This window comes from Cynocephalus volans, chromosome X (genome assembly GCF_027409185.1).
Source record: "Cynocephalus volans isolate mCynVol1 chromosome X, mCynVol1.pri, whole genome shotgun sequence".
Classification (NCBI taxonomy): domain Eukaryota; kingdom Metazoa; phylum Chordata; class Mammalia; order Dermoptera; family Cynocephalidae; genus Cynocephalus; species Cynocephalus volans.
In genome coordinates, this window is record NC_084478.1 from 46,910,320 (window position 1) to 46,923,728 (window position 13,409).

At 46.9% G+C, this 13,409-nt stretch overlaps 1 protein-coding gene across 1 annotated transcript; it reads left to right on the forward strand.

Annotated features, from left to right (window-relative positions):
• Window positions 1–9,871: 9,871 nt before the first annotated feature.
• On the forward strand, window positions 9,872–10,909 carry MAGEB16 (MAGE family member B16). Its single transcript, XM_063084604.1, is given in 1 exon segment — window positions 9,872–10,909. A coding segment is annotated over 1 exon segment (1,038 nt).
• The last annotated feature ends 2,500 nt before the right edge of the window (window positions 10,910–13,409 follow it).

Below are 13,409 nucleotides of genomic sequence, written 5' to 3' on the forward strand. Positions count from 1 at the left end.
TGACAAACCCAGTGGTGAGTTGGGGGAGACCATGCGTCTCCAGGCATGACCTGTTGAGCACCAGAAAGTGAAACGTGAACAGCTTATGGGACCAGGTGGACAACCAGGGGGAATACACAGGTGACTAAATTTACCACCTATGTACAGTATACCCAGGTTGAATTAGTTGACTTGGGGAAACAGTTTGGCAGAAACAGGGGGAGCTCCTGGCTGCTTGGCTATTGCAGTTATGGGACCTAGGGGTGGATAGTGTGGTATGCTCTGGTGAGGAGATGGAAAAATTGGCCTCCATTGCCATTCACCCATCCCTGAGGCAGCGGCTGCAGAATAGCCGCAGGTATGCACAAGGGCCAGGTAATCACTCTTTGATGGACTGGGTGAATGCAGCTGCCTGAACTGTGTGGGAGAATGCTGGAGAACTGCTCAAGATTGTTAGCAAATGTCAAACGTATGCTGAGTTGGTTCAAATAATTCGAGAGCTGGGGATGCAGCAGTCCATATTTAATGTGGACTCATGGCCCAGACAATGAAAATTTTACAGGCATCATGAGAGACTTAGTGCTGTAGAATGCCTGGAACAGATAAGCGCACTAATCTAAAGGGCACTTTTGTATTATCATTATGGCCAATTATGAGTTCCCCTATACTGTTACATGTAGAACCTACAGGTCCAACAGTATTAGCAGATAAAGTATGGTATTACAAACCAGATAACTATTCCTTCAACCATCTTTTCTCAGGATGGCAAACTGGCATGTATCATACCAGAAGGGTGGGAACTTCCCCTATTGGTACCAATAAAACTTCTGTCTTTTTGCTCATAGTGTTCTGTCTGCAGGCACTGCCCCAGAGTTGACTGGGTACACACATACATTGGTGTGATAATCTACTGAATATGCACTGAACTTCACAACAGTATGACTACAAGATTCCCATGGGAAATTACACCAATGATTACTACCAACCAGACATGTGCAGCTAAAGGAAAGAACTACAGGACAAGCCTTAAGGATAAGCCTTAAGGCATATTGAACAGACAGTAGGTTATATGAATATAAGGGTCATTTATCCTTGCTAAGGGAACATCGTGGAAGATTCTGAACACATAGATTGCATGGTGAGGGACCCGGAAGGGGTGGATTGTGGGGAAGATAGAATAATTCAGTCAGGCCCCCTGGATGCAGGTCTAGTTGGGGGTGGTGCAGTACATTTCTTGTAAACAAGTTGTGTGTGGGTGGAGTTAGTGCACATATGCACCCATGTATCTTTTTAGTTTTGTTGCTACTGTGTATTCTTCAGTTTGTGAAGCAGCACTGGCTGCTGGCCGGCAGAGCTCATGTGTAAAAATAGAGCATGTTTACTCTGCTGGCAGCTGCTCAGTTTTTCTTTGGACTTTGGCAGTAGCAGTTGAGTTTCTGAGTTTCTCTTCGGACTGCTTAGCTCTCAGATGCGTGTGCTGAATAAAGACTGTTTCTACTTCAACCAATGTTCCAAGGACTTTTTTTCCAGTTACCTAGTTCATAGACCTGCAAGTGAGGGGTCTGGTGACCCAGTCTGGCATGTGAAGGGTTTGTGACCCAGTCTGGACAATGGGCTTGAGAGGTCTGTGAGCTCCAGAAGCAGCCCTAGCTCCACAATTGGCCCAGATGGCAGGATTATGGGCAGGTAAAAGAGCCTGACAATTGGCAACATTGGCAGGATTCTGACATTAGCTTAGTGAGACAGTCCTCATCTGGACACTTGACTAGTCCCAGGACACTTCCATTGACCTAGGCCATGCCTCTCAGTACAAGCCTTCACCAACCAAACTCCACTGGTGGAAGTGCCACTGGCAGAAGTTCAATGATGGCATTTTCATTCCTCCACCCAGTCCTGTCCCTTTCATGCTCCTTCCCCTTGCTGCCACTCGGGGGTCCTCCCATCAACAGGGGGAGGGGCCTTGCGGCTTTCCATATTCTGTAATGTTTGTTCCCTCAGAACCCATTCATTGTTGTAGAGTTAGGGCTGGGTCTGGAGCTCACAGACCCCTCAAGCCCATTCACAAACCCTTCACACACAGGTGCCAGCTAAGTTGGCGGCACCATGCAGGCACACTAACTACACCCCCACATAGCTCATTTACAAAGAATGTGCCGCACCATCCCCAACCTGACCAGAGGTGAGAGGGCCTGATTAAATTATTTTTATTTTCCCAACAATTCATCCCTTCAGGGTCCCTCACCGTACAATCTATGCATTCAGAATCTTCCGTGATGTTCGCTTAGCGAGGATAAATGACCCTTACATTTACATAACCTATTGTCTGTTCAGTATGCCTTAAGTCTTATAGTTCTGTCCTTTTAACTATTAGCTGCATATGTCTGGTTAGTAGTCACCATTGGTGTGATCCTCCATGCGAATCTTGCAGGCATACTGATGGGCAGTTCAACGAATATTCAGTAGATGATCACGCCAATATATGTACGTACCCAGTTGACTCTGGGGCAGTGCCTGCAGCCAGAACACTATGAGAGAAGAGAAAGAAGAGTTATTGGTACCAATAGGGGAAGTTCTCACCCCCCTGGTAAGATACATGCCAGGTTGCCATCATGAGAAAGGATGGTTGCAGGAATAGGCGTCTTACCTGGTTTATGATACCATACTTTATCTGCTAATACTGTTGGACCTGTAGGTTCTACATGTAACAGTATAGGGGAACTCATAATTGGCCATAATGATAATACAATTGTGCCCTTTAGAATAGAGTGCTTATCTGTTCCAGGCCATGTTACTTTTACTCGAGTAGACCAGGTAATTGTCACCCAAGGTGAAACTTGCAAGCCTTCCTCTAATCCTTTTCACCAAGGCCCTATTAAACCTACTCAGCATATATGGGGGACTTTTATTGTCCAAGGCCGTTCCCATTGTCCTGTCTGTCCCTGTTGCAAACAGGTTGGGGCTGGTAAGAGAATATTTCCATTCATGCCATATCCTGGCTTCAAAAGTATATCTTTACTATAGCAGTTGTACAGGTGCTGCAGCCCTATGCAACAGAGCTTCCAATGGAGAGGGTCCGCCCTTGTGGGGTCTCTCATTTAGAATTATGACTGTTGGCCATAATCACCGTGTCCTCCCCTTCAGGGATGGGGGTTGGGTAGATAGCCTAAGTCCCCTTTTTAAAATACCATTGTACCGTTCAATCATTCCCGCTGCTTTGGGATGATATGGCACATGTAACTTCCACTGAATAGACAACTGGGAGGCCCAGCTCTGAACCCCATGTCCAGTAAAGTGGGTTCCATTATCATTCTGTATGACTACAGGCTGGCCATACGTGGCAGTAAGGCTCTTCAATGCCTTCATAGTGTTTACCTGGTCTGGGGCCTTACAAGGCCATGTAAACAGAAGACCAGTGGCTGTATCAACAGCTGTGAAGATGTATCTGGAATTCTCTAACCTTGGCAGTGGTCCAATGAAGTGCACTTGCCATCAAGTCAAGGGCACCCTTCCTCGAGTTATTTGCCGATTTGTATGGGGCACCCGCCAGGGGTGTGGACTCCCTTGAGCACATGCTGGACAAGCATGACAGGCATTCACTACATCTTCCCATTTTATAGGCAGGGCCTGTCTTTGAGCCGCCATCCACATGGTTTTACTACCAGCATGCTACATTCGTTGATGTAACCACTGGGCTACATCAGTAGCTGGGGCTCTCTCCAGCCATCATACCTTAGCCAACCATCGGCTTCATCATTTCTTGGACTGACTAAGGGGATGTGTCCTGTGACATGGAAAATAGTTACTTCTTTCTTATGTCCCAATTCCCATAACTCTTGTCACATGGCTTATCCCGACAGGGGCCGGTGGCCTACCATCCACTGTTGATATTTCCAAGTAGAATTCTGAAGGTTTAAACCTTTGTACACAGCCCAGCTGTCAATACAGATGGTTAATGGCCCAGGCTCATTTTTTATCACCACCCATAGTGCTCTCAATTCAGCCCACTGACTGCTTTGCCTTGTGCAAAGCAGAGGCATACCACATGGTATCTGTTAAGGGCTGGCCAGCAACAGCTGTCCTTGGTGCTGAAGTTCCCATGCTAGAGCCATCTGTATACCAAGCTTGCTCTGTGATAGGTCCTTGTCTCTCATGGAAGGGTGTAGACTCCACCTCCATGGGTTATGGTTGTGCCAGTTTCCTCCACAACCTCTACTGGGCCTAGCACAGTTTGCAACTCTTGGACAGAGGACTCATTGATACAGCGCTCCTTTGTTCTATATCTGCTCCCCATTTAGACAAAGTGGGTGTCTGAGCTATACCCGTTTTAGGGTTGTTTCCCCACGTGCACAGCCAACCTATTATGGGGTATGTCAGCCTTACTAAGACTTTGTCAGTTCCTGTGATAGCTTCAGTGGCTATCAAGGCAGAACACACAACTGCTAACTGCTTTTCTATTTGGGTATAATACATTTCAGCACCCTTCCAGAGCTGAGACCAGAATCCTACAGGTGTTCAGAATTGGTCCTGTCTCTGCCCCAAACCCCATGCTAACCCCTCCTGGGTTATATGTATGTCTAACTCAAAAGGCTTAGTGGGTCCAGCCACTTGAAGAGCCTGTACTTGCTGTATTGCACTTTTTGTAGCCCGATAAGCTTGTTCTACTTCCCCAGTCCAATCCCAGAGGACTCCTTTCTTTGTCAATGCATATAATGGGCATGCCATTTGGGCCATGTGGGGTAAAAAAGCCTCCAGTACCCCAAATGTCCCAAATATGTCTGTAGCTGAGCTACCTTTGTGGGTCGAGTGTATGCCTGTATCTTATCTATAATAGCTTCTGGGATGACTCTTGTCTTACCCGACCAGACCACTCCCAGGAATTTGACTGACAGCCCAGTGCCTTGCACTTTGGCTGTGTTTATGGTCCACCCACATTGTTCCAAATGACTTAGCAGCATTGGAGCTGCCTGGGTTAAATTTGCAAGAGAATAAGAGGTTAGTAACGTGTCAGCAATGTAGTGAAATATTGTAACCATGCTGGGCCTAGTCCACTTGGCTAGGTCCCCAGCCACCAAACCAGGAAAGATGGTTGGGCTATGCAGATAACCTTGGGGCAATACTTGAAAGGTCCACTGTCTTCCTTCCCATGTGAAGGTGAACTGATCGTGGTTATCAGCCAAGACTGGAATAGAGAAAAAAGCATTTGCAAGGTCTGATACATAGGGATAAGTTCCCAGCTTAGTCATCAGCTGATCCATGAAGTTGTGAACTGAAGGCACAGCTCCATGCAAAGGAGGCACTACTTTGTTTAGTTCTCGATAGTGTACAGTCATTCTCCAGGTACCATTAGGCTTTCTCACTGGCCATACCGGAGCATTAAATGGGCTATGAGCTGGACAAAAGATGCCAACTTTCTCTAGTTCCAATATAGTGGCACTTATCTCTGCATGTCCTCCTGGTACATGACACTACTTTATATTAACTACACGTCTTGGCTTGAGTAACACCTGTGGGTCATGTTCAGCATATCCCCATAACACAGGCTTTACTTTCTGTATTCGCAGCTGAAACTCTCCAACTGTCGTTTGCAGGTGCAAACCATAAAGTACATCCATACCCAAGATGTATTCAGCTACTGGGGATATATATACAGTATACACATGGGGGGTAATATTCTTATGCCCAATGACAATGGCACAGCTTTGACCTCAGTAGTATGTCCTCCATAGCCATCTACATGAACTGTGGCCCCTGGAAACTTATCTGGATTGCCATATATCAGGCTACATTCTGCACCTGTATCCACCAATGCCAAAACATGCTGCACATTTGTCCTTGACCAATATATTCCAATTCAGTATGAGGCCTCTGGTCCTCACCTGCTCCCAAAAGATGAGCACCTTGGCCTCCTCCCTAATCAAAATGGAACAGTTCATCTGCTTCCTCAGGAGCAACCAAAAAATCTTTTAAATCCACTGAGCGTACCTTGCTACCTGTTTCCGGACGTTTGGTGAAATGCTGTTCCGGGCGCAATTGCTGCCACAAGCCAAACAGGATCACATTTGGCTGCTGGTCAGTTTTCTTGCTATCAACCCCTGCGAAAGCAAGTCAACCCACATCTGCTTATGGCTAGTTTTGCTTGGTCCCTTTGGGATAAAGTCCTGAGCATTTCTTGCGGGTTTGGTCTTAGCCAACTTTTGGACCCTTTTGCTTGTCTCCTATCCTCTACTTCATTCAGGCTGGCTATCATGGTCGTTACCTCAGGTATAGGACGACCAATGTATGGGGCCAGTATGGCCATCAGTGACCCAAAGGACATTGATGGGGCATTTTGCAGCACTATGTCTCTCATGCTGCCTATAAAACTCTCATCATCCAGGCCACGAGTGTTCACATTAAACATGGACTGCTGCATCCCCAGCTCTCGAATGATTTGAACTAATGTTCAACCATTCAGCATATGTTTGCCATTTACTAACAATCTTGGTCAGTTCTCCAGCATTTGCCCACATGGTTCAGGCAGCTGCATTCACCCATTCCATCAAGGAGTGATTACCTGGCCCTTGTGCATACCTGCAGCTATTCTGCAGCCACTGTCTCAGGGATGGGTGTATGCTAATGGGGGCCAACTTCTCCATCTTCTCACCAGAGCATACCACACTATCCACCCCTAGGTCCCATAACTGCAACAGCCAAGATGCCAGGTTCTCCCCATGTTTCTGCCTGAACTGTCTCCCCAAGTCAACTAGTTCAACCTGGGTATATGGGACACAGGTGGTGAACTGGGTCATTCGATTGCCCCCTGGTTGTCTGTCTGGTCCCATAGGCTGCTCATGTCTCAATTTCTCATGCACAAGAGGTAGTGCCTGGAGACGCACGGGTTCTTCCAACTCACCACTGGGTTGGTTGTCTTCCCTGGTGTGAGAGGTAGGAGTGGTCAGCTGCTGCACATCATCCTCCAGGACATTTATCCATGCTTCCAACAACTCTGCTTTCTGCTGCAAATCTCAATCAGTTTGCAGCATAGTTAATAGCAGCCAGGCTCCTGTCAGCAGTAAAGTGGCCACCGGGCACTACATGCTCAAGGACAGCCACATTTCCTCCCCTTCCCAAGGGATTTTCCATTGTAATGTCTGGTCTATGCTGACTTACAGTACAGTGTGCAGCAACCAGATCCTGGTCAACAGATAGGTGGCCATAGGGCAGAGCATATTCAAAAGTAGCCACATTTCCTCCTTCTTCCAAGGGCTTTTGGCTCCTGTACCTGCTCAGAATACTGTCACAGACTATGCCAATTGTCACACTAGGCTAATGTTGGAATCCTGCCAATGTCGCCAATTGTTGGGCTCTTTTACCTGCCTGTAATCCTGCTGACTGGGCCAATTGTCGAGCTAGGGCTGGGTCTGGAGCTGACAGACCATTCAAGCTCATTGTCCGGACTGGGTCACAAACCCTTCACACACCAGGCTGTGTCACCAGACCCCTCACTTGCAGTTCTATGAGCTAGGTAACTGGCAAACAGGTCCTTGGAAACCATAGGTTGGAGAGTATGGCCGCATGGGGGGATACCCAAGGCAGCAGATGCCTGCCAAGGTGGCAGCGCCATGCAGGCACACTAACTCTACCCACACACAACTTATTTACAAAGAATGCACCACACCACCCCCAACCTGACCCGAGGCGAGAGGGCCTGATTAAATTATCCTATTTTTCCAAAAGGACATTGAACAAGGAATGAGGGAACCATCTACTCCAGAATAGATGAGGCCCCCCTGAGTAAAGCTCTGTTCATTTTGTCACCCAGAGGACTCCCCGGAATAACTGTCAGATTGAAGCACCTGCTGACTTGGGCTTCAGAAATCTGAGGGTGCTGAAGGCCTTGGTCTGAGGGGCTTGAGTACAAGGCAGCCGAGGGAGGAGTCCCTGGCCCTGTTAAGTTTCAAGATGAGACACTGGGTAGAGACTGAGGTGACCACCACCACAGAACAGAGGGGTTTCCCAGATAAGAGCTCAGCCCCTGCTCCAGCCCCAGAAACTCTGGAATAACTGTGTGCATGAGTTGCCTCCTGAATTCTACCTTAGGTTTGCAGGGAGGTGAGGCCTTTTCTGAAGAGTGGTACCTCAGGTGAGCAGAGGAAGGAGTCCCAGGCCCTGCTAAGTGTCTAGGTAAGATGCTGAAGTGGATTGAGGGGATCCCTTCCCCATAATGGAGGGGGCTCCTCACAGCTCAGCAGTCAGCCCTGGTTGGAGTGGGAGGATGGCTGGAAGTTGATTCCTCTGACTTGCCTCAGGAATCTGAGGGAGGTGAGGGTCTTGGTCTGAGGAGTACAGCCTCCTGTCAGCAGAAGTAAGATCTCTAGCCCCTATCAGAGTCAAGATAAGATGCTGTGTGAACTGTGAGGGAATGCCTACCTCACACTGGAAAGGGCTCCAAGGATCCCTGCCCTTCTTGGAACCCTGGGAGGTGCTGAGCAAGGGTGGCTGGAATTTGTCATCACTGACTCTGTCTCAGGAATCGGAGAGTGGTAAGTACCTTAGGAGGCACTAATGGAGAAGGTCTCAGTTCAGCAGAGGGGAGGTGTTGAAGGCCTTGCCGTCTCACAGCATAAGACTCTGAGTGAGAACTGAGGGAATCATCCACTCCAGAATAGAGGTATCCTCCATGTAAGAGCCTGGCCCCTGCTGTCATCTCTGCGAGGCCCTGGAATAACTATCAGACGGAGTTGCCCCCTGACTTCCACCTTGAATTTGCAGGAACGTGAGGCCTGTTGTGAGGAGTACTGCTTCAGGTGAGAAGAGGGAGGAGTCTTAGACCCTTTCAGTAATCAAGGTAACATGCTGAATGAGGACTGAGGGGATCCCTCTTCCCAAATGGAGAGGGCCTCCTCAGAACTCTATTGTCAGCCTTGGGTGGGGGGGGCGGCCAGACATGGCTTTCCTGACTTTTGTCTGGGAAATGAGAGGATGGTGAGGACCTTGATCTGTGTCGTGCAGCTTCAAGTTAGCAGAAGGGGGAATTCCAGCTCCCTACAGAAATCAAGGTAAGAAAATGAGGGGGGATGGGGGAGACCACATACTCCAGAGCAGTGAGGGACCCACAGAGCCCTGGCCCTGCTTTCAGACCAGGTAAGCTCTGGAATAGCTGTTAGACTTTGGCACTTTCTGACTCCAGTGTCAGAAATCTAAGGGTTGTTGCCCCAAGACAGCAGAGGGAGGCATTCCAATTTCTTGCAGGGGTAAAAGTAATGACCCTGAGTGAGGACTGAGGGGACAACACACCTCAGAACAACAGCTCCCTCCTGCTATCACATCTGAGAGGCCCAAGCAGGTATGGCCTGATGAGGGACCCCCTCTCACTCTCTTCCTCACCCTCTAGGTTTCTTGGCTGAGAGGGTCTGGAAAAAGCTGTCAGCCTGAGACAAGACACCCTTCTATTATTTCTTCCTTGAGTATCTCAGAGAGATTAAGATCTCTTTCTGAGGTTATACACCTTGGGTCACAGAGGGAAGACTCCCAGATTCTCCCTGGGGTCACAGTGAAGATTCTAAACAAGGACAGGGAACCACTCACCCCAAAACAGAAGGGATCCCACAGAGCCTGACCGTCACCTGCCTTGTCAACAGCTGTAGGGAGCCTTCGGCTGGGTGGCCGGCTGCACCCTGAACAGCCTTCTCACTTTCTCCTTCAGCTTCTTAGAGGTCAGTACAGGAGACCTGTAAGGCCCTAGAGCACAGCCCTCAGGAAAAGATAGGTGGAGGCAACCTTCATCGGAGCCACGAACATCTGAGTTTACCAGATGAGACCATTCACATCCTCCCTCTCTCTCTAGGTTGTGGTCCACTGTCATATAGCCTCCTGCCCATGTTCCTGCCTGCTACCACCTACAAGAGTGATCATGTCTCAGAGTCAGGAGAGTCCATGTTGCACACCCAAACAACATCATGCCCACAGTGAGACTCAGGGCCTAGAGGTTGCACAGGTCTTCAAGGCTATGGAAGAGATCTCTCTCCCCTCCTCTCATCCTCTAATACCTGACAACCTGAAGGAGGCTCCTGCTTCTCAGACACCCAGTACTCCCCAGGGTCCTCAGAGTTCCTATTCATCTTCCACCATCACCACAGCCACCTCATCAGGCAAATCAAATGAGAGCTCCAACAGCCAAGAAGAGGATAGTCTAGCTTCCTCACAGTCATCAGCAGACACTGAGAACCTGCTCGTAGACCTTCTAAATGAGAAGGTGGCTGTGATAATGCAGTTCCTGCTGTACAAATTTCAAATGAAAGAGCCAATCACAATGGCAGACATGCTAGACATTGTTATCAAAGAGTATAAAGATGACCTCCTTTAGATTGCTAGGAGAGCCTCTGAGCACGTGGAGCTGGTCTTTGGTGTTGATGTGAAGGAAGTTGACCCCACCAGCCATACGTATGCCCTTGTCAACAAACTAGGCCTCACCTATGATGCAAGGCTGAGTGGTGATGAGAATGTGCCTAAGACCAGCCTCCTGATAATTATCCTGGGTGTGATCTTCATGAAGGGTAACTGTGCCACTGAGGAGAGATGGGAAGTGCTGAATATGATGGACTTATATTCTGGAAGTAAGCACTTCATCTTTGGTGAGCCAAGAACATTCATCACCAAAGATCTGGTACAGAAAAAGTACCTGGAGTACTGCCAGGTGCCCAACAGTGATCCTCCATGCTATGAATTTCTGTGGGGTCCAAGAGCCCATGCTGAAACCAGCAAGTTGAAATTGCTGGAGATTCTGACCAAAATCCATGAGTCTGAGCCCAGGTGCCTTCCATCTCAGTATGGGGAGGCTTTGAAAGATGAAGTAGAGAGAGCCCAAGCCAGAGTTGCAACTGGGGCTAGCCTTATAGCCACAGCCAGGGCAAGTGCCAGGGCCAGATCCAGCAGCTCCTCCCAACCCTAGGGAAGTCTGAGGCAGACTCTTCACTTTGTCTTTGAAGAGAGCAGTCAACTTTCTAAGCAGTGGAGAGTTGGAGTGAGTCTACAGGGAACATAGTGTATAACATGTTTGTGTCCCTGTTCTATATGGTTAACTTGGAGGTTTATCGTCTTTTGTTGGGGGTGGGGAATAATTTTCAAATGTTGTTCCTTTTGATATAGTGTTTCACTAACTTCAGAATGTAAGCTTATGAATGACTTTGGTCAAACGTTTATTGCTATTTATAAAATTTAAGAATACAAGCTTTGCTTATTTGTAAAATAAATTGTGAAACTGACTGTCTTATTTTTGTATCTGGAAAAAAATAAGATGTCATTCAAATAGGCATTTCCTTGGAGCTGTCAACTCAGCAGTAAAATAGTTTGGATCAAGAAAAAAGGAAACTAAAAGATGGTCAATTCTTGACTTCTATTGTCCTTTTTAGTCTGTTGTTCTGTAAAATTGCATGATACGTATATGCATTTGCTTAGCTTAAGAATGTATGAGAAATAAGGGCTGGCTGGTTAGCTCAGTTGGTTAGAGAGCCACCTTGTAACACCAAAGTCAAGGGTTTGGATCCTGGTGTTGGCCAGCCACCAAAAAAAAAAAAAAAGTATGAGAAATAAATCTTAATAAATTAGACCCCATGTGCTACACCGGGGATGCTAAAATAAACAAGACTCTCACGACCTGCCCATATTATTTTAGAGTCTAGGAGCAGAAATCATATAAAGATGGCAGATATCATTCAATACCAAAAAAAAAAAAAAATGTCAGGAGGTGTGTGTGGGGGGGTCTATATGAAGGAAGTCAAGTGTAGATGCTCTGAGACAAGGCAAGTAGAAGCCTTGAAAAACTGCCAGTTCTTCAGTGGGATATTTTATTTATTTATTTATTTACTTATTTACTTATTTATTTATTCATTCATAAACAATGCAGTTTATTTTTTTCCCTTTCATAAATCTCCAATTTGTAGATGGAACAGGGTGGTAGGGCAAATCTGTTTAGAACATCATCCCAGCTCCCAGGTGCCTTCCCTCTTGCTGCCTCTCCAACTCTAGGTGTGAGCCTGTCTCCACAGTTTAGGATAGATGTGGGATAGATCACCCCACTCTGTCCCTGTTCCAGCTCAGGTGAAAGGAGAAAAAAGAAATGTAGCACATGCTTCTTTTTAAGGGCATGGCCAGATGGAGTAAACACTTCTTTTCATTCCCATTGGTCAGAATTTATCCACATAGCCACTTCTAGCTGCAAAAGAATCTGGAAATATGGTCTTCAACTGAATGATTGTATTATTAAAAGGAAGAGGGTGAAATGGGTCTGGAGGAACAGCTCCATTCTTTACTTTGAAGTTTACTGTTGGAACTTGAACCCAGATCTGCCTTGCTCCAAAATCTGCACTTTTGCCTAGTAGTCATATACTTCTGCCTAGTACTTGGATGTTCGTGATGTGGTCCATGGACCAGCAGCACCAGTATTTTCCGAAGGTCTGCTGGGAATGCAGAATCCCAGGCCTCTTTTCCCAGACCCACTGAATCAGGATCTGATTTTCAAAGATCAGCTGGGAATCTGAGGTGAGGTAAATGCTACCAGTTCTCAGACTACAATTTTGAGTATTAAAGATCCAGATAAGTGCTTCTCAAACTTTCCTATGCACCGAAATTGCTGAGCATCTGCTCAAATGCAGTTTCTGACTCAGCAGATCTGGGACAGAACCTGAGATTCTGCATTTCCACAAAACTCAGTGGGAGATAATTTTTGAATAAGCTGGGTGGTACGTTAGGTGAGGCTGTGGGAGTGGTGAGCAGGGGCCAGATCCTTAGATGGTGGGTATCAGTGTTGAGAGACTTAAGCCTGGAATGGAAAACTTCTTAGCAGTAGTTACTTTGAGAGTATGCATAAACCACATCCCACCTGGGACAAGAATGGAAGGTGTTGTGTTTTCTTACTCCAGTCCTGTTGAAAACAGTGCAAATTAGGTATTTTATGCACATCATCTTCAAGGAGTTTGTGAGAAATAAGGGTGATACTTTCTTGAGTTGAGATACCCAGATATCACTGGGCTAAGACTCTGCCCTGGGCTGGGAGATCCAGAGCCCACTTTGTTCAAAAGACATTTTAAATAGGTCATATTCAATATAATTTGGCAAACCCTAAGCACAGCCTAGATTTTTGGTGGAGGTGAATGAATGAAAATAGAGATGAATTGCTGGAAGAAGGACTGGGAGGGAGGGAAGGAGTTGGTTCTTGACACAATTTCTAGAAGCTTTGAGTCGCATCCAGTTTGGAAGTATTCCCCCAAACTCAAATTAAATAATATATCCTGTAATGGGGAAGATTTACTGAGATTTTCTTGCTAAGCAACATTTTTGTCTGATTTGGTGTGCCACGTCCTAGAGCACTGTATATTCTCTGACATCTCCTGAATAAACAATCCCAGAGGGGAAGGTGCTAGTGTCTGGGGTCAAAATAATCATAGCAATAA